This window comes from Clupea harengus, chromosome 7 (assembly GCF_900700415.2).
Source record: "Clupea harengus chromosome 7, Ch_v2.0.2, whole genome shotgun sequence".
NCBI lineage: Eukaryota > Metazoa > Chordata > Actinopteri > Clupeiformes > Clupeidae > Clupea > Clupea harengus.
Genome location: NC_045158.1, coordinates 135,358 through 161,903, shown reverse-complemented (window position 1 = coordinate 161,903; position 26,546 = coordinate 135,358). Strand labels below are relative to the sequence as shown.

Sequence of the window (26,546 nt, the reverse complement as noted above, 5' to 3'; positions counted from 1 at the left end):
GTTCCTGTATATATGTTCTATGCTGTCATGTCATCCTTAAACTTTGATGGTAGGCTTCAGACCCTCTAATCTCTCACCACCAGCAACCAACTTTAGGGCCCTCATCATCACCACAACTTAAGGGCCCTCTTCACCACCTTAAGTACATGGAGTAGTTCACTAAACAGCATTTAAATATGCTGCATAAATCCTATACTAAGGACACGTTTTCCTTGCACGTTAAAGCAGCTGTTAATGTAGACCATCTGTCTAATGTTTTGCTGATCATATGCAAGGGTAGGATTTAAAGAGAAGGGCTCAATTAAGAAAACCTTATTGGTGAAACCTTTCCATTACAGAATTCCTGCCTGACAAATAAAGAGAACACACCATAGTGACGGTCTTTCACATGATCCGCCCACGGTGGCTGAAATGCTAAATGAGTATTTTGTGGATTCTGTGGCTGATAAATCAACTTACTTTTAAAAAACATGTAAAAAAAAATATGCAAAAATTTTAAATTCACCTTGGCCAACTTTAGGCATCTTAGAAATCACATGTCCACCGAGGCTGCTAAAATGTACATGTTCTCGCTGGTTTTATCTCACATTAACTACTGCTTACCCACCTGGTCTACTGCCAACTCCACTACCCTTAAACCAGTCATGTCTCTTTACAAACAGGCTCTCAAAATACTTGACAAAAAACCTAAAATCACACCATCACTGTTCAGTCCTCCATAAGTACAGACTTTTAAGTTGGGACAACCTGATCACATTTAAGAACTGCTGTTTAATGTTCAAAATCCGGTTTAACCTGGCCCCCCCACCACTATGCAGCCTAGTCACGTTTAGAACATCAGCAACCAGTGCTACTCGAGGGGCAGCAAGAGGAGACTGTGATATTCCTTTAAAAAAAAGTGTATTTGGACAGTCTGTTTTCTCAGTTAGGTCAGCCCGGGAATGGAACCATCTCCCTCAGAACATTAGAGAATCAACCTCATTCAACTGTTTTAAAAGTAATCTCAAAACATGGTTGATAAATAACCAAAAATGTGATCACTAGTGGGTAACAGTAGAACTTGTATAGCAGTAGAACTTGTATATTAGGATTGTATCTTATTTTATTTTATTTTTTTGATTTATTGTCAATGTTATGTTTGATATACGTTAATGCCTTTTTTAGGTTGTATAGCCTTTTTCACTCTGGCAGGGGGACTGCCAATGGAAACTAGCCTTTTGGCTATAATTGGGTGCATTTACATTTTAATGTTCATGAATGTACACTGTCCCTCTTTATCAAATAAACAAATTGATTGATTGATTGATTGATTGATTGATTGACGGCTTACACTGCCAGCACTGTTATAGATGATTCAGTACAGTGCCAGCTCTGTTTCAGATGATTCAGTACAGTGCCAGCACTGTTTCAGATGATTCAGTACACTGCCAGCTCTGTTTCAGATGATTCAGTACAGTGCCAACACCAGTTCATCAGTTCTGCAGAAGTGGTAAGGCAGGAGGGTAGGATCAGTAAACACACTGTGGCAAGTGGGCAAATGAGCCATCATGAGTAGGGATGAGGAACGGACAACAGTTCTGTTACCCATTCTGGCTGGTTAGGCTCACCACTAGTGCAGATTGTTGTTCATTTTACACACATGCTTGAAGTTAAAGTCTCCAGTAAAGGTTGTTGATATGGCAACCATGTTACCGTCCTTTCCCTGGCTTGGTACAAGTCACTATGTTAGTTTCACAGGTACAGAACCAGACTGTGTACAAACATCAGAGGTTTTTTTTAGAGTACATTCACTGAACAGAGAGTTAGAGGATTGTGAGCTAGAGCACAAAGTGTATCAGAAACAAGAACAGGAAACAAAACCTGCCATGCTACTGCCCAGTAGGAAAAGACAGAGGAGATGAGACAACTAACATTAATTAGCACAATCTTTAGCCATCCTCTCCATACCTCAGTCACAGCAGCAGTAGGACAGAGTCAACACCCACCCATTCATCCATCCATCATACCTGCAAAGTCTTTTCTAGCAGAGGCTGTATATCGGTCATACTTGAGCCGCCTCCCTCTGACGCCCATCTGAGCAATGGCAGCTTAAGAGCAGCACTCCAACTGGAGAAACGCTGCCACACCAGACACACCCAACTTGGATCTTCACACAGGAAGTAAACCACTGCTTCGTGAAAGGAGTCTGAGCCAACCTGTCGGTGAACAAGACTTTTGGTAGTTAGTACACAAATAGTGTTGGGATTGATGAAAATGGCAGGTAAATAAGCATGTGGATGGAACGCACCTGTGTGTGGTGTGGTGAGGTGTGAAGCTCTGACAGAAGCAGTGCACACAACTGGTGCAGGAAGCCCTTGGAGCAGCAGCTCCTCACCAGGCAGACCACATCCAGATAGAACACTCGGATCAGAAGGCACTTCTGGCCACTTGTCACAAGCCAAATCTTGGACTCCAACACTTCCACAAATAGACGGAGTGAATTTAAGGCAGTTCTGCAATAAGCATGAAACAGTCCACATACAAAGTTTGAACATCAAATTACCATGCAAATACATTTGATTGAAAATAGTTGTTTGTCAAAGCCAGTGTGCTATCTAAATAAAGATTTGTTTCTGTTCCCTTCTTCTTGTCTTGACTGCGATAACACAGTCTACTACTACCACAATACAATATATACTATCATTTTGGTGTAAAGAATCTACTTGAAGGTATTGAAGACCTGAAAGTGATGATGAATGGATGGATGATGGATGAATGAATTCCCAAACTTCATAAATGCATCAAAATGACTTGAATGTATGGCTTCCAAGGCAGTAGCTCACAATTATTTTCCCCAACAGAACAGAACATTTTCCCAAAGTTATGGGAACCATACTTCCATACTTACTTGTCAGTATGCAGAACTTGAGTTAGTATAGCTCTGATCTGAAGGAGTTGGCCGTGCAAATAGTTGTGAAAGCAGGGCTCCTCTCCGGATTTTGGTAACTCTTCAACCAGCTTGATGAGGTAAACAGTATATTTAGCGCAAGGCATCATGGCCACGAGTGCTTTGGACGCCATCACTCTGATGCTGTACACAGGACTGGAGGCTAATTGGAGCAACAGTGTCACAGCGTCTGAAAGTTCTCTACAGAAAATAAAATAAAATACACCACAGGAATAACATGAGAACGTCCAACAAAAGCAGAACAAAAACAAAAGCCTCCCTCACAGAACAAAAACAAAAGCCTTCACCACAGAACAAAAACAAAAGCCTTCACCACAGAACAAATACAAAAGCCTTCCTCACAGAACAAAAACAAAAGCCTCCCTCACAGAACAAATACAAATGTTCTTTATTGTTTCCTGAGGGGGGGCAAACTCCACTCTCAATTAAAAGTGCACATGCTTCCCTAAAAAGCTAAAGTATTAAGTACACAAGTACTCGACTAAAAATTATTTCTCTGGGTAACTGATTTTTTTTTTTTTACACATACTGTATGCCATTTTATAATATGAGTGTTGAAATTAAGAGTATATTGCCACTGTGTGTGTGGTCTAGTGCAGTGTAGACAGGCCAAGCAAAGAAATAGCAGCACAGGCATCTGAATGCTCTCTGGTTGTTTTGTAACAAAGGGGATATGCTAATTAATATAACATAAAACAATATATTGCAAAGTGAACCAAAATATGTACAAACAACTTACAAAAATAAAGATAGCAAAACAATTATAAACAAAGTCATTGTAATTACCAGAGATAATGTAATCGCACAATTGTGATACTGAGTACGCAAATGGCGGCATTTTCTTTTTCGCAAACTGCAATATTAATGGTTAGGATTAAGCAATTGTTTGGACTGCATCTGAGGTGATTTTCTCTTGAGAAGCTCCGCAGTGAAACCGATGCTTGGTGTTTAAACGGTGCTGAGATATAAATGATTGCAATGGTGTGATGAATGTGGTCAGTTGATAGCTGAGGCTTTTCTATTGCAAACTGGACAGAAGGTCTAGGGCTGACCTAGGTCTGAGCTGGACTGGATGGTCTTACTAACTTGATGGCACACGATAGTGTGTTAAGCTTCCACCTTGTTAAAGAACAAGCATAGGCCTACTTGCATTGCACAATTTGGGAGCTGGTAAATGATATGATGAAGAAGGCTGACGTTTGGGTAGTGTGTTTTGTGCAACTTCGCCTATTGTTTCATGCACCAGGCAATCACAACTTGTGAAATTGTGTTGATACCAACTGCAGAGATAAATAACTACTGCGGTTAAGTTTATCTCTGAAGCCTGCTGCACATTCAATCTGTTCACATTTCATCATCTGCTGATGCACTCAGAGTTATTTAATGGTTATGTTACATATTGACTTTGGTTAATATTTAAAATATGGTTGAACTGAATTTCCATTACAATAAGTGAACGCAATTCTAGCAGAATTATATGAAAAATGTGAATCAGAAGGACAAAACCCATTACATATTACATTTACATTTAGTCATTTAGCAGACGCTTTTATCCAAAGCGACTTACATATGTGCGACTTACAATGTATACACATTTTACATTTACACTGATGGCACACTGCACATCAGGAGCAATTAGGGGTTCAGTGCCTTGCTCAAGGACACTTCGACAGGGAATCGAACTAGCAACCTTCTGATTACTAAACGACTTCTTTACCTCCTGTACCACTGCCACCCCAATGGCAGCAGTCATTCATTTTTTGCAGCGAATATTGAACCTCAAAATGTTGGAGTTGCCCATTCACATCAATGGAACATTCTGCAGCATTCTAAAGAGCCGTATAACAAAATGTCATCATCATCCAATCATTGTCACTGTACCTGGTTTCAGTTTGAAGTCCAGGCTGGAGTTTGGCCAGGAGGGTCAGCACAGGGTAAAGGGAGGGATGGACACACAGTCGTCTGAGTTGAGACGAATCCTGAAGATCTAGGGCGGCATCTCTGAGCTGAGCGAGGAGGAAGGGCAACAGCGAAGGGTAGTGGGTGAAGAAGGTCAGCGGGCACATGCCACACTGGGTGGAGGCGTGCACACTTCCGGGGCTCTGGCCAAGCATTCGTGTGCACAGGGAACCTGCCAAGGAAAACAGGTGTCCATTTCTGACACATAGAACCTGATATACACAGTCTCTGGAAAAGTACATAAGAAAATGCTCATAGTGTACTTTTAAATCATAATCACCTAGATTTGACTGAATATCAGCTTGAAATCTTAAAATATTGGGAAAATGGAGTTTACAGTATCAAATGTACTGTGCATTTACTAGAAAATGTGCTTCTGCTCTATGACCCCCAACTGCTTCATCCCCAACCACTTTTGGTTCCATTTGAGTTCATCCGCTTTGGCGCTGGTTTCTAAACTGATAAAACCATGCAGGTAAAAGATTTCCGAAAAGCATTAATTAATATTTTAATATTTTAAGTATTTTAGTATCTTTGACAGTTTCAAAATAAAAAAGGACATCGTGCCAAAGCAAAGGTTTGGGTATCCTGCAAGGTCAGTACTTAGTAAAACCCCCTTTGGCAAGTATCACAGTAAATGCTTTATGTAGTAAGAGTATTTCAATTGTTCTTTTGAAGATTTTCACTTATTTGCAAAAGGTTTCTAGTTCTGTGAGATGATTGGGCCGTCTTGCATGTACTGATGTTTTGAGGTCTATCCTCAGAGTTTCTATGGCTTTTAGGTTGGGGGACTGGGAGGGCAAATCCTTCAGTTTGCACCTCTTGAGGTGTGTTTAGGATCCTGTTTGAGAAGCCATCCTCTTTCCATCTTCAGCTTTTTAACAGATGGTGTGATGTTTGCTTCCAGAATTTTGTCGTATTTAATTGAATCCATCCTTCCCTCTAGCAGTGAATGTCCCCCGTGCCACAGACTGCAACACCAACCCAAAGCATGATTGATCCACCTCGATCTTACCAGATGGAGCTGTTCTTTTCATGGAATTCTTCACACCCTTCTCTCTCTAAACATACCCTTGCCATCAGCCCACAGGACTTTTCCACCCCAAAATAGGCTTGTTTTGCCTTTCAAGCAATCGTCGTCTAGATCTCAACTTGACCTCCATCGTTCCTGTTAACTGCCATTTCTCAATGACATAACGAACTGAGGAAAGGCTCTGGGCTCAGGCCTTTGTAAAGCGCCTTGAGGCCTGTCACCCTCACTGTGTTAGCAACATTGCATGAAAAAAAAAACTTAAATCCCAAACATATTTTCAGAGAGAAGAAGGATGTACAGGGCTGGAATTAATAATTAACTTTGGCTTCTAAAAGAAATATGTGAATTCATCACTTACTATAAAGCTGCAATGCTGCATTCCTCACGGCCCAGCAGCAGGAGTTGAGAAGAGTCAGGGCAAGGGTGGTCATTTCTGAACAATATTTCTGAATGGCCACACCCAGACTAGATCCACGAACTAAAGCATTTAGAGTATGAACAGCACACACCTACAAAGAGATACATGATGGCAAGCTACAGTAAGTAAGTACAGTAAATTGGCTATATTAACATTCTGCTGTTTGTCTTCACATACTCCATTGAGCCAAAACATTAAGATAACTCACAGATGAAGCAAATCATTTAAAAAACCTTTAACAACAAGATAAAGCTTGTTATAACAGGTAGTCAAGGTCTGGGATATATTAGACAGAGAACAGTCCATTCTTGCAGTCAAAAAGCTAGATGTGTGAGAAATTTAGTGATTTTAAGACCTAAGCGTCTTTGATGAAGGCCAAATCAATATGACCCATCTTCCCATGTTTATTAGAGGGGCTGATAATAATAATAATAATGAAACTTTATTTATATAGCACCTTTCATGCAAAAGAATGCAGCTCAAAGTGCTTTATGATTTGCTGATATGTCAAATTATATCATACTTTGACACTCAAGTAATGTACTCTGCTAAGGATGGTACTCATGCATAATAAGGAATATCCCAGATTAAAAAAACAATCAAACCTGTGGTAGATCAAGAGTCTGGTCCCAGTTGTCCGGTAGAGGGCCATTTGCCACCTCCAGAAGGGTGTTTATGCTGAGGGGGAGCAGAGACCTGCTCTGACTGGACTCAGCGGCTGAAACCACGCAGAGGAAGAGCATTGGGAGACCTGCGGCTCGACGAGTCACTGAGGTGCCACGGGGAGACTGGAGAAGTTGGAGACCCTGGAAATAATTTTTTTTAAAAACAACAAAAATCTGTTATGTCAGTCAATCAGATGTGACCAAATACCTTTTGCTAAATGTCTGCAGCTCTGTGGTAACTACTCGGGTAGGTCCTCTAGGTCCTCCTCTAGGTCCTCCTCTAGGTCCTCCTCTAGGTCCTCCTCTAGGTCCTCCTCTAGGTGTGTGTGTGTGTGTGTGTTATTATATCCGTTAGGGTCTAGGCTAGGTCCTATCCACGGGAATGCGTTTTCCCTTCACCTGGTAGTTAGTAATGCACATGATAACTCTGCCATGTAAAGCATGAATGGGACTTTCTCTCACTCTCTTTTTTACATACAAATCCCATTAATGTGTCACATAAAAATAACATTGGATAGGTAACACTTTTCAGTCCCACTCAAGACACATTCAGTCTTCCACAATGATAAAGTAACCTTTGTCGAGTAGGCTTGCACCCCAACTTCATGGCATGATGAACGTTGAATAAACTGCAAGGTTAATACACGGGTGCCGTCAACACACAGGTTTGTTTTGTAAAATTCCATAAGATACTGTAATGTAGTTTAGATACGGTGCGGTTAATAGTCAGGAAAATACTGACGTAATGATAGTAGCAAATATTGAAACATCAAAGCCCATTGGGCAAGCTAAACAACATCTGTCCACCTTGAAAAATATTGGTGTTTCTCATATACTTTTCAAATAGTTACAACTCAAGTGAATCCCCACAAGAATGTTTCACATTTACATTTAGTACGCTGGTGCCATGCTATCAAATGGTAGCCAGCCCTTCCTGTCTTCACATATTTCACACCTAGACAGACACCATACTGTTCCCCTTCCTTAGAACCAGCCCCCCTAGAGACACCCCACAAGGTTGGGTTCTATCTTCTTATATCTGAACTTCACATGTATCCTATTTTGTGGATTTTGTTGTTGCCTTGTGGAGACACCAACTGCAACCAAAATGTATGGTGAGAGAAGGGAGTGATGCCGGGAGTTTGAAGGAACATCATCACCTTTGGAAGATCAAAAGATGCCAGGCCAACACAAAAAAGACTTACACTACACTATGGACGTTTCCTCCTGATCATCTCTCCTTCTCACTCTCCATCAACATTTATGTGTTGTGAGGCTACAATTTCAGATCTTTTCATAATCAATGTTAGCAGTTAAGTCAAATGATCAAGCCCAATTGTGCTTACTTCTTTCAGCAACTGTGCAGGGATATCTCGAACCTCTGGGTCTGCACTGAACAGCAGAGTGCTGCAAAACTTGATGAATCCACGGCAGCACCCTTCTACTGCCCCCTAGCGATGAAACAAGAATGGGAAAAAAATACATTTGGCATGCTTACTACTCATTCATTATAAACAGCAGTGCTATATGGAAGATTTGGATGCATTCAGAAAATCATTCATATACTACAGTTTAAAAAAAAAACTGCACATCAGGAGCAATTAGGGGTTCAGTGTCTTGCTCAAGGACGCTTCGACAGGGAATCGAACTAGCAACCTTCTGCTTACTAAACGACTTATTTACCTCCTGTACCACTGTCGCCCAAGAGTGCTGCTTACCCAGTGTCGACACTTCAAGATAATGTCTTTATACAGTTTGGCCATCCTCTTCATATCATGTGCAGTCACTGAGTGATCCAGCTTATTTGGCCCCCCGGCAACCATCCTCTCAACAAGGGAGCCCAGAAATATTCCTATTTCCTATTAAAAAAAAAAACAATTCAACATTTTTGAAAATACATTTAATGAAAACTCATAATTCAAACAGGGGGTGGGGGGGTTGGCAACAGAACCTTCATCATGTACACAAATCAGAGAGCACATGTTGTAGTGAAGGAGTGCTCTTAGTTACGGACCCCAGGAACAGCATGCAACGTGTGTTGTGGCTGTCGCCAGCCAGTTTTACACTGTTGTGTATCCTGCCACCCTTGCTATCCTTGTAGAACTAAAATTTGCATGCACCATGTCAACCAATCATAACTCAACATAACTCATCAAAACTAAATATAAACTAAATTCCCATATGCCTTGCCATTCAGACTCTCCCTCTATATCATATTATGCTAATACTGATAAAATGACCATACAATAAAGTGATAAAAAGTGTAAATACAATAATTGTATCTCTTTATAAAATTGATGTTTACTAACCAAATGTTCTCTCTCTTATAGCGTGACCTTTGCTCACATATGCTAACGGCTGTGGAAAGATTGTCCCATCACCCTATCAACTTGTAGAAACCCTCAGCCAACCCCACCTTTTCCACTACCAGTTTTGTATGCATCATGTACTGTATATATACTATATTATGTTGGTATGTACTATGTACAATTTATGCTGTGTACATCTACCACAACTATGCTATGCTGTCGATGTCTCCTAAAACAGACTCGATGGCAGAATAAACACATCTCAGCTCTCCAGCGGCAGCCATGAATTCAACCCAAGCGCCCTTTGGTGACGTGGTTGATTACGTTACTGTTGATCATCTGTCCATCATCGTGTAAAGCCCGCCCTGACAATTTGATTGGTCCGAACAGCTTCTGTTCGGGCATAGTTTCGCCCCAACGGAGCAATGCCAGACCGAACTTTCCAACCTCAAATGTTGTGGGCGAGGCTAAGTTCGGCTGGCACCCAGGCTATATTATTATCTATTTTGCACATTCACAGCTGTTTTGCTTTCTCACGTGAATGATATAGAATCTTCATGGCACACCGAACTTTACTCTGGAATTACGGCGATACATACGATAAACATGATCAAATAACTTAATATCACCTATTCTGTTTATTTAAAGCTCGCTTTAGACGTCTGGAACTTAATTTTTTATTCTATCAGTTAGCTGCACTCTACTCTTGGCACTCTGAGGTAAATATAGCTAAGTGCTACTGCTAACTAGAGGTGGGGAATTGCTACGTGCCTTCTCAACTTGTAATATAGCAATTAAATATCACTGCGGTTGTTTTGAGATACTTCGTGATGTTTCTTATTAGCCGAGCAGTACAAATAAATGCATATGAAAAGTAATTGAAGTAGTGCTAAACAATGTTCGAATGAGGTCCATTGTCGGTTTATTTTCGTCAGTCATGTTATACTGACATTATGACATACTTTTATCAGCGTTAAATTATTAACATTCCTCCACTGTAGTTTGCTAACATGGATGAGCTACCAGGCCCTAGCAGGCAGACGGACAGCTAGGCAGCTAACTAGCTAATGCACAGGTATTTGAATTCCGTTGCTGGACATCTAAGTGACTTATAATTCTCAGAATCATTGGGGGTTCATGTGAAAAAAAACACTGGTCTATTTATTTATAAACCTTGCAATAAATGTAAAGAATCAAGTGATTCAAGCAATAAAACAGTCAGGCGTTTATCAGAAGTATTATGGTATTTTCCTTTCACAGTGAGGTGATGGATGCCAGAGTTCTCATTGGAAGATAATAGCCAATGATGGTAAAGGTATTTATAGGCAGAACTGCAACTGTCTCAGCATCAGTCTCAGGGGTATTAATGTGGAAAAGGACACAAAACCAATGTTTTTTGTTCAACTAACTCACAATCTTTACAAGAAAATGATGATCATTGTGACTGATGTTACTCACTCACCTTTAGTGAGATCCAGCAACAACTGAGCACCAGGCTGTGTTCCTCTGAAAGCAGGACATACTCCTCCCCAGGATCATCAGAACCCAACTGCTGACCGATCACACAGCTGATTGCATTTCCCATTTCAAAAAAGGATGGGGGGACCTCTATAAAATAAATGGCTAATGTCAGCAAGTATTTATTTATTTTTTTACGGGGAAGCCCGGATTTCTGGTTGCTGTGATTAGTAAAGAAGTAATAGTATTCCAATAGATTAAGACAGGGGTTTTCAACAGGGGGTCCGCGGCCCTCTGGTGGTCCGCGGCGGTATTGCAGGGGGTCAGCGAGATGAGCCTATGTTGATTAGTTCACCATTGACTTTTTTAATTTTTATAAATTCGTTTTGATATTTCAACACATTTCCAGATTACTCTTGAATATCGTGAAAAATATCTAAAATAAGAAAAATATGTCAATCTAAATAGTCTGAATAGCCAAGTCGCATTGCCTGAAATATACTGATGTAGACCCATATTCAGCGAAGAAATTACACTGACAAGTGCCACAGGCGGAATATGTGCACAGGGTGAAGGGCGTGGCGGCTAGTGATCTACCCTGATAATTTCACATATTTAAGTGTTATAGGCAGAATATGTGTGCGGGGGGAGGGGGCGTGGTGGTGGTTAAAAACACGCCGCATGCGCACGCAGGCACACCAGTGGGCCGCAAATTACTTTCTAGTCAGAATGGTGGTCCCTGGGACAAAACCAGTTGAAAACCCCTGGATTAAGAGATTCAAATATCTTCAATAGTCCACTACCTTTACTTTCTGTGTCCTGGTCCCCATACAGCACACCAAGCAAGAGAACGGTCATGTTCTCCATCACGCTGAGAGTCTTTCTGATCATGTCATCATCCATTTCTTTACACAAGACACCAGGCACCTCCAGCAAACACCTCTGTAAAGCCGTCACAGCACCTACAGAACATTCAAAAAAGAAAAGAATTCAAGTTTTGTTTATAAGGAGCAAAGAGTAGGGAGGGGCGATCCACTTCTTTCAGTTGCAACCTGATTCTGATACCTCAGTGTTACTCACTGGGTTACACGGTTGACGAGCCTCCTGCAGCAAACTAGAAACATTCAGACATCAACATTCATTTAAGTTTGTTCAAATTAAGTTGGAGGTGAAGAGTGACATAATCACAATTTTATAATGACATGAATTGGTAAAATCTAATATCTGATCTATTTAATAATGTCATTATCGGCGCCAACACGATCCATGGATCTGATCGCTGCATCACTAGCAAAGAATATGTTTGATATTTAAACGAGCCATAACATTCATAGCAAATTTGACCCATGGTGACCCATTGTCAGTCGTACAGTGGTCTTGGCTTACCATGAAGGGGTGCTGTCGGTGAACCTTGTCAGTCGTACAGTGGTCTTGGCTTACCATGAAGGGGTGCTGTCGGTGAACCTTGTCAGTCGTACAGTGGTCTTGGCTTACCATGAAGGGGTGCTGTCTGTGAACCTTGTCAGTCGTACAGTGGTCTTGGCTTACCATGAAGGGGTGCTGTCTGTGAAGCCGTCAGCATGTCTGTTTTGGCCGTCAAGTACTGCTGCTGTATCAACTGAAGGAGGTACTGGCAAAGTGAGGTGATGTTTCCATCTCCATGAACTCTGCTCTTTCGCCATGCTGGAGACAGATTCTCAGACCTGCTCACCCAAAGCAAGAGCAAAGGCAAGGGAAAGATAACCTGACTGACTGAAGAGCAAAACAAATTTAGAAAGAACCATAATAACTTTAGCATTTGTCTCAGTGGTGCATAATATATCAACTTTTTACCTCCTATTCTTTACAGAAACTAAACACTAAGCCCCATTCTCAACCAACTAGACGGCACTTAACACCCATACGCAAGGTCTAACATTGGCCAAGAAGCCTGGCTTGTGAGAGCTTGTGGTTATGGCTGATGCACTCACACTCTACTTAGTGGCATGTGAATTAATACTACCAATAGACCAGTAGAGTAGTAAAAGCAAGTGCCCATCAATGGACCTGGTATGACACAAGCCCCAATCAAGTTAGTTAAACTTGTAAAAGTTGCTTCAGGTGATATTTCTATATTACATTATAAATCTATCACTAAAGCAATAACTCAAGCACAAAATTGTGGAAAATATTATTCTTGACTTTTTCATTTTACAACTGACTTCATGGATAAAAAGATAGGTATTCATGGCAAACGTGAGCATGTTCAAAGCGGACCAACATGTTTGAATTGTAGTGTATGTAAAGCCCTTACATCTGTAGAAGGACCTTCATCATGAGGGCGCCTGTTTGAGAATCCTGAGGGCGGGGACTGTGGAGCAAATGCTCAGCACGGCGGAATACCAAGGGAATGACATCATCCGGAAATTTGGGAAAATACAGGACAAGCACCTCAGCAGACAGTTCACATATCTGTTAGATGGAAATAAGACTTCAAATTACAATCTCCGCTTCAACAACAGGAATCACAGTGCAACGCTAGCAGTTTTTTACAACATTCCCATGACGTTAACAGCGGTCATACTTGACTCATTTAGCATACGTGTCCTCAAGACAGGGCAGCCGAAAGCAGTGAGGTCCCAGCTTCATGATTTTTATTCACATTTCAAAGCAATGATGTAAACATATGTTTAGGTTTATAGTACATCGCTAGAGAGAATCTCAAGAACTTAATTCAAGACAAGAACTTAACTCATTTGTCATATCTTCCAAGCAGTTTATGAGAACCAGTTGTTTTGACTTGGAAAAGAAGTCCCATCTTCCCTTCGATCTGGCCCAGGTAATTAATGTGGATATATTAGCTGGGAAAAAATTCAATAAAATGTTTACAAGGACTATGCAAAACAGAATGGCCTAAAGCAAAAATCTGATTCATTTGAAGAGTTAAAAGGTACAGACAGCGATTCTAATCAAACACAATTTTTGTGTTCTTCATGGTCATCTAGCATTCCTATTCAGTGTGAGCTAAAAAAAAGACAACAACAGTGGTACACAATCCTGACTCTGCAAATAGGAGACCGGACCAAGTCATAAACAATTCCAGCTAATCAACACGTTGCTTCAGGAGCACGGAAGAGAGGGGAGTAGTAATTGCAGACTCTACCTTTAACTCCCAATATTGTGAACCATCAGATTGAATTACTAGACCAATATTATACAGTATACTTAATGCCTTTAAGTATACAACTCCCAGTGACCATCTTCCAGAAACAGACAGTGATATGTTCCTCATTTTCCAAACCTGGTGGCTGCCCTTTTTTCTTCTCAGGGCTCCAGGTGTCGGTGCATGTCTCTAACACAGCAGACAGCAGTAACAGAACAGTCCTCTTTCTCTGGTAATTGCTTACAGGATTTAGGTAGAGGAAAGCTAGCTCTGCCACCCAGTCCACAAACTCTGAAAGGTAAAAGAACAATTCAAATCATAGACCGATAGATCAATACAAGCCTCAAAGGAAATATTTTACCAAAATATAAACTACAAACACCGTGACTCACCAACCCCTTTACAGAGTATGTTCTTATCCTCTAGAGCAAGGCCCATCTTGCTCTTGCTTTTCAGCACTTTGGCCAAACAAGTGTCTCTCACTCTGCAGAGAAACTTCTTCACAGCGGAGTAAAGCTGCTGCCGGAATGCTGGTGCCTCGCTGTTGAGGTTGAGAGGGATGAAGTTCCTCAAGGCTGAGAATTCCAAGGCACTTGGCATTTCCGTGGATTTTGGGCTGCAGCACAGCACGTTGAGTGCAGCCAAACGGACACCGTCATCAAGAGAAGTCAAGGCATTCTGCAGAGTTTGAAACGCATGGCTACCCTCAGATATCCAAGAGGATCCTCCACAGGTGGCTCTGTGACAGCTCATGATGCAGGTCCACGCTCTGAGATGGCCCTGTGAGGTGGGGTCCAGGGGATCCATCAGCATCATAGAAGCAGATGGAAAAGTACGCAGAGTCCAAGGCAGAAGGTGGCTGACTGCATTGGTCTGCAAGAGTTTCACATCGGAGGTTAGTGCCTCCAGGAGAGTTGCTTGCCAATATTGACTCCACTTAGAGGCTAGTTCGAATTCTGAAGGTGGTGATGGCTGCATTTTGCACAACTCTCGTCGCTGCTCTTGAATGAATGATTTATAAAACTCACAGGCCCATGGAGAAAGATGATTGATGGAGAGGCATTTCAAGAGATGAGCAGGAAACTCAGCATAATTCTCTAAAACCTGTTGAAATAAAAAAGCAATCTTGACTGGTGTACTTAAGGAAGCCGTCACATACACTGTAGGACCTCCGATACTCAAGCCCTAATAACAATCCATATGGAAACATTAGGGCCCTGTGAACACCGGAGACACAGCACCTCTGGACCCCTAAATATAGCCGCAGGCAGCAATAACAGGGTACAAGCAGCATGTGAACATTAGGAATCATGGTTGCATAATTCATAAATTGTGGTATTTGGGACTGTTAGCCGTAGTGGAGAGAGTTTGTCCCAGCATCAGAACTTTGAGTTGATTTGAGACGAGACGCACCTCAACAGAAGCAGAGTTTGAACCTTGACCATTCGGATTGACAGATGAATGACTTACTACTGAGCTATCGAGTTTGAGCGTGATGATGATGGACAGAGTATTAACTATACATCGATACGTTGACGAAAGTACGTTTTTCGGACACTGTGAAAATGCAGGAATATTAAAATGTAAAAAGTCAAATATATTATGCATCTTGATAAAAGTGCATTGTAGGAAACTAGTGGTGTATTTGTTTAAAACCTGGGGTTCATCCACAGAATGTCAAGGATCGCAGGTGTGAAGTGTCGTGAAGTGTCGTGAAAATGACACACATTGTCGAGACACAAGACATCTACTGTCCTTCTAAGTTCTAAATAGTCGATCCCTATGGCTTTGTTTTGCTAGGAGAATGAAGCCATAGGGTTCTTCTATCAGGAGGTTTACCACTTACTCAGAGTTAACTTCTCCTTGTCCTACATCATGTACTTCTCCTGGTTTATCACAACATCATGTACTTCTCTTGGTTTATCACTATCATGTACTGTGAATATCCCCCTGGTGGCCTTCCCATCTAAACGTTTCTTCATGTTTTTTCCGACCCTTTAGAAACCACGCTTAAAGCATAGAAGATCCACGGCAGCCAAAAGGCATTTTCATGCCCATGAGAAGGCAGTGCCTTCTCAAGAAGCTGTTCATGATGAAACTTTGAACGTTTGTGACACTTCTCTGAATGAATCTTTGAATAAATCTTTCAACGATATCTCTAAGCCAAACTGCTGAATATACTATTAGCTCAAAAAAACTTGCTCAAAGAACTTTCTCAATGAACTTTCTCCACAACACCTCAGAAATGCCTGCACGTCTGTTGTTTATGGACCTTTCCATCAAGGCAATAGACGATCTAGAGTCAGTGCTGGTAAACAATGTTGTCCAATATCTTTAGCCGCTGTTGTTAAGGGATCATTTGCAAATGTGCTTGTTTAGTCAGGAGTGAATCTAGAGGATGTTTTGGTTCAAGGAAATAAACATGTGAAATGAAAAATGTGATTTGCACTAAGATCAAGGATGATTCAGTATGTGATTTGCACTAAGATCAAGGATGATTCAGTATGTGATTTGCACTAAGATCAAGGATGATTCAGTATGTGATTTGCACTAAGATCAAGGATGATTCAGTATGTGATTTGCACTAACATATCCCCGTTGAGGAATGTCTAGTAGACACTCCACATTGTCCAAACAATACTAGTGATGAATGCGATGTTTTGGTCAATAGGGGGTCAGAGCAATTCTACATTTTCCCTTTAACAGTACAGCAGAGGAGAAGATGTCTAAGACTAAATATTGTACCAGTTTCATGTCAAAATGCTGATGTATCATGTGAAATGAAAGGTATTGCAGGAGATTGCAATTGTTTTTTCATAGCAAGAGGAAGAGAAATGAACCAGAGAAAAATTTGACTTGCAGTGGTGAAACATATGGAAATGTATCCTGGCAGATTGTTGTCAAGTCATGGAGGAAATGCATAGTCGAAAGCATTCAAATACGTGCAAAAAGACAATCTGTCGTTTCAATTTCCAACATCCACCAAGTAGCACAAATTTCATCACCACAAGCAAACTTTCCAAAGAACAAGCAGATGTCAACTAAATGTTTGGCACAATAAAGAAGTGAAAAAGATGAAACTGATCAAAATGATGCCAGTGATTCAAACCAGCAAAATGCCCAACGCATGAAAAGGAAGAAACAGAAAATCCTGAAAAAACGTATGGAAAGTCTTGATGGATACATCTCAGACATTTGATTCTGTTCAGTCCTTGTTTGATGCAATAGATATTACTCAAGAATTATTTTAAAAAGCTTATAAAATAATCACTAAGAAAACGAGCGTTGTGTTGAAGGTGAGGCCTTGTGATATATGGGTAAACATATCATAGTTCTTTTCAGCCATGTTGTTGTGTTTAGCACGAGTGGGCTACAGACAGCGCATGTTGTACAGTGAAGGAGTGCTCTTACAGATCCTGGGTAAAGCAGGCGGCACGTGTTGTGGCTGTCGCCAACCAGTTGTGCACTGTTGTTGTATCCTGCCACCCTTACTATGCTTGTATAACGTTGTTTAACTAAAAATCCCCAAGCACCAAGTCAGCCAACATAACTCATCAAAACATAAACAAAATTCCCATACACCTTGCCAGGCAGCCTCTCCTTCAACTTCTATATCACATTATGCTAATGCTGATACTGATAAAGTGGCCAATTACCTGCTGTTCATTGTTCACCTTAATTTATCTGTTTATCAAATTGATGTTTACTAACCAAATTGTATCTCTCTCATGGTGTGACAGTTGCTCACAAATGCATATGGCTGTGGGAACATTGTTCCTCATCACCATAACCATTAAGTACATATACGCATATTAAGCAGCCAAACTCTACCCACTCACTTATTCTACACTAGGAGGGGAAGAAAGAGACAATCTCCGCTGTGAGATGCTGCTGTAGTCTCTCCACCCAATCTACTTGCAGAAACCCTCAGCCTACACCTACCCACCCCCTCCACACTGTCAGGTACTGATGCTAACCCATACTCTGTTCTAGCATTTACCTGCAATGTAAATAATTGCCACCATCGAAATTGTTTTCTGTTTCATAATTGCTATACTTAACCTTGTAATAGTTCCGTTACGAGCACACTGTATACCCACTAAGCTGTTCTACATGAATGCTACATCTTGAATGCTCTCTCCCAGCATTAAAAGACTTGATATCTACACTACGGTATATTTCTGATCAAATTAATGTGGTTTTAATATAACAAGGATTTCAGTGGTCGCAGTGAACAGCAGTATATAAATATGTATAGAAATAGATATGATTTGTTCATACCTTTCCAGAGCCCAAGTATGGCAGAAGAGCACAGAGGAACAAGTACTTGGCTTTGGTCTCCCAGGGCAACTCAATAGTGCGATGCAGCAGTTCCCGGTAGAGTACCCTCTCTGCATCGTCATGGTGCCGACAGTCACATTCGTAGATTTCCATAAATAGACACAGGGCACTGCGAACAGATTCCGTGATCCCCTCAATCTGAAAATACAGAAGAAAAACATCTCATGTTAACCATTCAGAGGGTTAACTGAAAAGTTGAGTATTCAGTAATACAGTAAAGCAGGGGTTCTCAACACCTGGGAATCGCCGGATTTAAAGCCATACTCACTGGGAATCCCCGGATTTAAAGCCATACTCACTGGGTATAAAGCCATACTCACTGGGCTCTCGGCGTTGTTCCAAATGACCTCAATGACTTGGCATTGAAGACTTGAGTCTTGTCCCATCAGTGGGACACTGCTCATCTTCCATATAGATGGCAGACACGCCTTCAGGCATTTTAGCCAAAGGGTAAACACTAAATTAACAAAACAGGAAGCGCATGGGTCAACACAATGTGCAATGTTCTTACTGGAGAATGTTTGTACTGGACAAATTAACTTTTGCACACAACTACCTTGGAATGCATAGTAGTGATCGTCTAATGAATCTTCACACAGAGCAGCAACAACAGGGAATATATCCAGGAGAAGGCAAGTCTAAGATAGAAAAACATGGTCATGCATACATACATTTACATTTACATTTACATTTAGCAGACGCTTTTATCCAAAGCGACTTACATATGTGCGACTTACAATGTATACACATTTTACATTTTACACTGATGGCACACTGCACATCAGGAGCAATTAGAGGTTCAGTGTCTTGCTCAAGGACACTTCGACAGGGAATCGAACTAGCAACCTTCTGATTACTAACCGACTTATTTACCTCCTGTACCACTGTCGCCCCAACAACATACAAACCCAAAAAAACAACATAATAGTATAATTCTATGAAATCATCTTATCAACCTCAACAACATAAAACATGTAACCGTCATTCTGACTGATTCCTGACTGAGGTGAATTTTAAGCTTTCTTAGTGCTTTATTAGTTTGACCATATTGTAGTTTATGCGACTTAAAGGTTACATAGAATGGAAAACATAATTGACCTCAGCATAATTAAATAAAGAGGGGTTGGGGTTACTTATACTTTGGGGTTGTTGTAAAGATTGAAATCAAGGAGACTACCTAGTATAGGGAATGTTAGCTATTAGCAAACTCCAAGTAACTAGCATAGCTAACTAAACAGTATGAAGACATAGCTTATTTACAGAGATTTGTTATATATTCCTGCCATTCAAATAAAAAGCCTGAGTTGTCATATACATGTAATATAATGTGCATGTTTGTCAATCCCGTGTTTAATTTATTATTCAAAAACATAACTCTAAAAAAGCTAAATAATTTGGTTGCTTAGAGATATCCACTATTTAGCTAACTTGCTTATTGTAGCTAATGCTGAAGTTGAAACGATTGACATCTAGTCACAGTGAGTTCTTACAGCAGGCAATGGATGTCCTAAAATGATTTAGAGCTCTATTCATAGTCATAATCAGGTTTTTTTATCTTCGCTGATGTGAGGGGATATATGTAAGGTGTGTGATGTACACTTCACTGCTTTATTTTCATCAGCACGTGTGGTGGGTGCAGTGATGTAAATTAGGTCAATATTGAGTGTCAAACCACATGCATACATCTGATATTTACAACCATGCTTTGCAAACTGGGCATACAGTGTAATTTGGATAAATGATATACATTCGCTGACCTGTTCAAATCAGGCGGTCATGTGAAAAATGACATTAATTGACATTAAACCCCCCACCTCATACACTGATAAACCTACCTCCCTGGGATCAAGGCCATAGGCAAGGATGTCCTTCCTGCAGGCAGTCAGTAAACCTCGGCTCAAAGCCAGTCTCTGCAATCCGTCCTCTGCTCTGCAATGACACTGCACCTGAAGTCCTCCCAGAGTCAGCTGCCTCGGTTCTAACAGGCAAAGAGACTCCTCATGATGCACATACAAACAACACAAAGGCAATCTCAACTGCCCTACATCAGCAGATCCTACAAATGGCACTTGTGACTACAGGCCATGCAACAACAGTTAGCAGGCTGGCAGTTCTATCGCTGACCAATTGTCAAGAGTAGGATAGTTTATAACAGCAGAGTGAAAGCAGCTAAATAAGTGGGCATAGTACCAAATTCACAAACTGGGGAATGCAGGTACAGAAAAACTACTTAGAACTTGATGAACTTTATTTATCAGAGAGATACTACAGATGTTATTATCTGCATCTATTTGATATAAAATGATCTATCTGCATTCGGATGGATACTAGAAGTGGGCAAGGTTTAACCCTAAAGTAGTTCAAATCGATTTGAAAAGGCCCACACTGAGTAGTCTAAATGGCAGAGACCATGCTTCTCGGGTCCCAGTGATCCTGATTTTCATTACAATATTTCGTCTGGGAAACTGTTCATATTTTCTCAGCCAACCTGTGCTTTAACATCTCCAACGATTTCAAAGACAAAAAGCCATTAGCCATATTCACAGTATGCACAGAGCACTTGTGCGATGGTCATCTGAGAAAGTCATTTGACTTCTGATAAATTCCTTTGGAATTATTGCTATGAAAAAGCAAATACATATTTTTTAATGAGTATGATGTCAGGTGTGTATCAGGGAAAATGCTGAAATTTTTTTTATCACAAAATCACAGTAATCACACAACTCCTCGCACAGACACACAGCATACTCAGTAAACACACAACCCATCGCACAGACACACAACTCATCGCACAGACACACAACTCATCGCACAGACACACAGCATACTCACTAAACACAAACACATCGCACAGACACACAGCATACTGAGTAAACACACAACTCATCGCACAGACACACAGCATACTCAGTACACACACAAATCATCGCACAGACACACAGCACTCTCAGTAAACACACAACTCATCGCACAGACACACAGCACTCTCAGTAAACACACAACTCATCGCACAAACACACAGCATACTCACTAAACACACAACTCATCGCACAGACACACAGCCATAAGAAAGGCTGAGTCCTACCAATTATTTGAATCATCCTTCATCAAGTATTAACCTTAGTCAACTGATAAACTGTTGCCATTGTGCTTGCACTAAGGGGGTCCAAGCTCTGGGCTCTGTAAAGCGCCTTGAGACAATTTATGGTTCTGGGGCTATATAAATACAATTGAATAAACTTGTGATAATGACCAAAATGTGGGTCACCTGTTCTAGTGAGGTGAAGGAGAGACAATGCAGCCATCCTTGCAGCGTTCTCATTCGGAGCCGTGTTAACCAGCATGGCCACTGCCGTGCCTGCCAAAAGTCTTGTGTCTTTGTTGGTGCTCTGTTCATAAAGAGAGGGAAGTTGTGTGAAACTGATAATCATGTGAATCTGTATGGTTGACAGACAGCTGGCCTAAAACACCTACCCATCCTAGAAGGATGTCCATGAGAAACCCCAGAATGCGGCTCATAACAGGGTTGGTTTCTTCTGTCCCAAACACCATAGGGGACACTTCTTTGGGCAATAACTGAAAAATCTGTAGACAAACCTGAAAGAAAATATCACATGTGGATGGAAATTGTTTTTATTGCATATTCTTGTTGCAATTATGAATATGGTTTTTCTAGCATAATAAAAGCTTGTCTAAAGCTCTCTTAGATGTCCCCAGGACCAAACGGAAAACAGTAGGTGGACATATAATAAAAGAAATATCAGACTCTCAAATTTCAAACCTTAACAGCCTGGTAACATAAAGCTTCATCTCTAAAATCATCCCCTCCTTGGGAAGACACAAACACTTCAGCGATTTTGGCGAGTAGAGAATGGCACTCTTGTCGAAACATTCCCTGGCCAAGAGTGCTGCTCTCCAGGAACATGGACACTGTAAGGCAGACATATTAAAACATTAAATTCAATACATTTGAAATGTTGCTTAAATGGAAAATGCTGTATTTATATAACGCCCATGTACTATGCTTATCTGACACACCTAACTGGAGATCCCTGATTGACATAATCTGGAAAAAAGAAGATAAAATGTTTTACTGTCTTGATTATGATTGTTGTTGCTGCATTTGATTCATTCTGACATCATCCTGACATCTTACCTGGTCGCTGTGCATTATGGTATTAGTGTGTCGCTGAACTTCTTCAAAAACAATATCTGAATTCATTTCACCAACAAACTGGACCATCTACAGCAAGCCAAAAAGGGGAGAAATCATGGGAAATTTGCATTCCACAACAGCCAAGATTTATTCATGCACCCACACACACACACACACAAAACAGAGTAACAGGGCCATGATGAAAAAAATACTTTGAGAGAAAAATAGGTTGTAATTCTACATGGGAAAACACATAATATTATGAGAATAAAGTGAGAATAATGAGTGCAACACAAGACAAAGCAAGACAGCAAATAAGTTACTGAATAGTCCAGCAGAAAGTAGCCCCCTACCTGGCGGCTCCAGAAACCCCATAGTGTTACTTTAAAGGAACTATACTTTAGGATTGTGTCGGCTGTACACTAAAAGTGTGTGAAGCAACAAAATATACACTATTTGACCACCTGTGCACACGAAGGTCAGTTATATATATCGCATACATAAATACATAAATAAAAAATAGCCACAAGCAATAATCATCGGCTCCACGCAAAATGTGTATTTCCTAATTTCCTAAATTTCCCTCGGGATTAATAAAGTATCCATCTATCTATCTATCTAAACTGCCCCAAGTAGCAAAAGTTAGAATGCTTTTGTATGTTCTGTAAGTGAGAATGAAATGTTCCTTAAGTGAAAATGAAATGTTCTGTAAGTGAAAATGAAATGTTCCGTAAGTGAAAATGAAATGTTCCTTAAGTGAAAATGAATTTTGAAGACAGGCCAAACCATGTCAGAGGAACAGAGGAAAACATGGCTGTTGTTGTTGTACTTGTTGTAGCAACATCTTATGGATGGTTTGTTTGAAATTGGGTAATAAGTCATGGCCAAAAGTTTCACTAGTGACACAAATGTTGTGTTTCACAAACTTTGCTGCTTCAGTTTTCGTGGTGGTGATTCATATTGTTTCTAGATTATTGTGCAGAGTGATCGGATGCATTTTAATTATTTGCAAAGAGCTTCATTGACATAAAACAATAACAAGTATATCTAAAAAATATCTAAAAATACTGAAGCGGCAAAGTTTGCAAATTGTACATTAAAAAAAAACCTTTGGCCATGACTGTATGCTGTATGCCATTGTTAATGTGTTTACTAAATTCCATTAAGATTGGCCTTTCACACAAACATGTATTAGATGCTTAATTGGTTGCTTAATTATGATTATGACACACGTCACCCCGCTTCTTATTGACCTCCACTGGCTGCCTGTAGCTGCTCGCATTAAGTTCAAGTCACTTATGCTTGCCTACAGAGTGCTTGATGGTTCTGCTCCCACCTACCTAAATGCTCTTGTAAGGGCAAATGTTACACCCAGGATGCTGCGCTCTTCTAGTGAGCGTCGTTTGGCAGTGCCGTCTGTGCAAGTACGGCAGTCCAGACTATTCTCATTTGTAGTTCCACGTTGGTGGAATGAACTACCCAGCACTACCAGAGCAGGGGCGTCCCTCTCTACCTTTAAGAAGCTCTTGAAGACCCAACTCTTCAGAGAGCACTTCCTGTCCTAACTGGCACTTCGACTAGTGCGTAACTTGCAATTACAGCAGTTACATTTCTGCACTTCTTTCTTTCTTTTTTTATTTCATTTTGTTATATTTCTTATGTAAAGTAGTATTTATTTATTGTTACACCAGGTTCTATTGCTCGTAGCTTGAATATTCTCTCCCTTGTACGTCGCTTTGGACAAAAGCGTCTGCTAAATGACTAAATGTAATGTAAATTGACCATAAGTAGCCATTTTGTTGAGCAAGCCAACATTTTTTGCTTAAGCAGTTCCCGAGATAATTAAATGTGTCAGTTGCAGAGCCCCCTATGGATAAAGTGTAACAAAAATTGGCATGCATCCAAAAATTGAGGCCAAGTATAAGCATACCAAATTTACCATGGCCAAAAACAAACAAACAAACACACACCTGGTCAAGTTTTCGACATAGAACTGAAACGTCCATAGCATCCATCTGCATAGCAACAAGCAGCTTGACGAGTGAGAGAAGCTGTGACCTCTCCAAAGACTGCAGCTGAATTCTTTCTTTGAGAATCTTGAAAGCTTCCTCTAGGGAACGCTCTTTGCAGCGCTTTAGGCAACTCCTAAACATAACCAATAGGTGAAGTTAAAGTTAAATATGAGTAATGTGCAATTTTCTTCTAAATTCTTAATATTTTCAAAAACCGTGAGAGCATTCTTGCACATTATGACATGTTCCACCTTATATGTCAAATGCCGTGCGGTCAGGGAAGGCAGGGGCCTATCCTGTGATAATGTAGTTAGAGTCAAATGTATTAATAAAGCACATTTAAAAACAACTCACGTTGACCAAAGTGCTACACAATTAGTTCACATTAAAATATAAAATCAAATAGACAACAGAAATAAAACACTCAACTAAGCATCTATATCACAGAAAGCAAGTATACAAATTATCAACTCAGATCAGGAGGATCCAAATGCTTTTTTTTATATATAATGTCGGCTAATCCAGATAACTGACCTATATAACAACTTCATAAAACATTTTAAATTCATCAAAATCTCATTCAATTTACAACTATACAGTGATATATTAGTCTATATAATAATATGTTATCTTATAAGTCTATAAACGTAATAGGCTATGAGCGCGCTGAGCCAATCAACCACCGGCAGAAAATTCAGCCGTCCAAATTTATGTAGTAAGAATCTGAATATGTTTTAAAGTGCTACATTATGCTTTTTAACCTAGTTCCATACATACTTCGAAGAAACAAACATTGTACCTTTGCTAGCTAACTACTAGTACTTACAAACGACTTACTAGTACTTACAAAAACAGGTGTCTAATGGTCTAACGCTGATTCAATGGCTTATCTTATCATCCTGTCGCTAGCAGTGATGTGGGCAATTAGTGATGCGTAGTGGAAACTTTTCCAGGTGTTCCATTGACTTAAGAGCTACATTACACGCACCGATGGAAGTGCCGTTATACGTCCGCGAGTACAAAAATACACATTTAGGAGAGCATGATTTGAGCAAAATCGCTCTGTATAATTACTGATGGTCTTACAGCATCCACAACAGAGTACCCTCAGACTTACGAAGGCTAACGTGCTTTAGAGCTACAGAGAATGTGATACATTGGCATCCCTATACATAAAGAGGAGGATGCTGACTGATGTTACGAGACTGCATCAGTATGCCAATGCAATGATAATGAAAATGTCTCTTGTAGATATAGTTATGTCATGTTTGTGTACTGCTTTCATTCTCATGGCTGACTTGCTGTCATGTTAGCGACCCTGTGCTTTTCTGGACGTAGCACGTACGATTTCTTGTGAAAATGAATCTAGTTTAAATGTGTGAATGCCGACAGCTAACCTCATCGCACGTCGCTGGTCATATCATACGTCATGCTAGAACGCATGCTCTTCATGTACCTGTGCTACTTGGCTGACTTCGCTCATGAGACTTTAATGTTAACTTACCTCCTGCATTCTGTCAGTTTGCCGAAAAGGAGCTTCAGGTCATCCGTAAGATCAGGAGGTGAGATATCATCTCTTAGTACAGTGGTAACAAAACGTGTATCCATTTCAATATGGGATGACTTTATAAAAAATATGTCAGGCCCCTGGGAGGTTAAGAAGTTTGAACAAATTCGTCAAATGAGCTGAATGCTTGTAGTAAGCATGCTAGTAGACTTCCCATGTATGGGAGGCATATATCTCGTCAAAATACAAGTCCTGTCTTCCAGCGTCTATAATGCACCGCCTTGGGTCAAGTTTTCAAAATAAAAGTATTAACTTTCTCAACAGTTTTTAAATATCTAATTGAATTGAATTGCGTGCTCCATGCTCCCAGCAACTCCATCCTGCGTCATGCCTGAGCTCTACAGCCCTGTGTCATCAGGCATAGACTTTAAACCCAGCCCTGCCATACCTTGCTCTGCCTCCAACTACTTTCTTCCTTCATTTTTGTGAATGAATTGTTGTTTCCTATTTTTTTTTTGCCACAGTTTTACCACAAAGACTATGAGTGAAAAGAAGACTCATTAAAACCATTCCTCCTTTCAATTCAACCTGTTTATTGT

The 26,546-nt window shown here is 40.5% G+C and overlaps 1 protein-coding gene across 3 annotated transcripts in view; it reads right to left on the bottom strand.

The window, feature by feature from the left end:
• Nucleotides 1–26,163, bottom strand: part of si:ch211-225b11.4 (thyroid adenoma-associated protein homolog) — a 38,187-nt gene extending 12,024 nt beyond the window's left edge. For 2 of the 3 annotated variants that reach the window (XM_031570037.1, XM_031570039.2), the window contains exons 1-26: nucleotides 25,945–26,163; nucleotides 24,399–24,573; nucleotides 22,429–22,515; nucleotides 22,311–22,338; nucleotides 22,054–22,202; nucleotides 21,747–21,869; nucleotides 21,541–21,661; nucleotides 20,108–20,250; nucleotides 18,829–18,910; nucleotides 18,593–18,729; nucleotides 18,213–18,410; nucleotides 14,324–15,035; nucleotides 14,070–14,222; nucleotides 13,520–13,629; nucleotides 13,083–13,240; nucleotides 12,338–12,495; nucleotides 11,593–11,751; nucleotides 10,794–10,939; nucleotides 8,741–8,881; nucleotides 8,369–8,473; nucleotides 6,963–7,163; nucleotides 6,298–6,448; nucleotides 4,829–5,078; nucleotides 2,888–3,127; nucleotides 2,288–2,492; nucleotides 2,007–2,195 (exon numbers count right to left, since the gene is read on the bottom strand). In XM_031570037.1, coding sequence (XP_031425897.1) covers nucleotides 2,007–2,195; nucleotides 2,288–2,492; nucleotides 2,888–3,127; nucleotides 4,829–5,078; nucleotides 6,298–6,448; nucleotides 6,963–7,163; nucleotides 8,369–8,473; nucleotides 8,741–8,881; nucleotides 10,794–10,939; nucleotides 11,593–11,751; nucleotides 12,338–12,495; nucleotides 13,083–13,240; nucleotides 13,520–13,629; nucleotides 14,070–14,222; nucleotides 14,324–15,035; nucleotides 18,213–18,410; nucleotides 18,593–18,729; nucleotides 18,829–18,910; nucleotides 20,108–20,250; nucleotides 21,541–21,661; nucleotides 21,747–21,869; nucleotides 22,054–22,202; nucleotides 22,311–22,338; nucleotides 22,429–22,515; nucleotides 24,399–24,573; nucleotides 25,945–26,048 — 4,425 coding nt within the window. In that variant the 5' untranslated portion in view covers nucleotides 26,049–26,163. The remainder of the gene's footprint in view (nucleotides 1–2,006; nucleotides 2,196–2,287; nucleotides 2,493–2,887; nucleotides 3,128–4,828; nucleotides 5,079–6,297; nucleotides 6,449–6,962; nucleotides 7,164–8,368; nucleotides 8,474–8,740; nucleotides 8,882–10,793; nucleotides 10,940–11,592; nucleotides 11,752–12,337; nucleotides 12,496–13,082; nucleotides 13,241–13,519; nucleotides 13,630–14,069; nucleotides 14,223–14,323; nucleotides 15,036–18,212; nucleotides 18,411–18,592; nucleotides 18,730–18,828; nucleotides 18,911–20,107; nucleotides 20,251–21,540; nucleotides 21,662–21,746; nucleotides 21,870–22,053; nucleotides 22,203–22,310; nucleotides 22,339–22,428; nucleotides 22,516–24,398; nucleotides 24,574–25,944) is intronic. The other variant, XM_031570038.1, reaches the window with a different exon arrangement.
• Nucleotides 26,164–26,546: the final 383 nt, after the last annotated feature.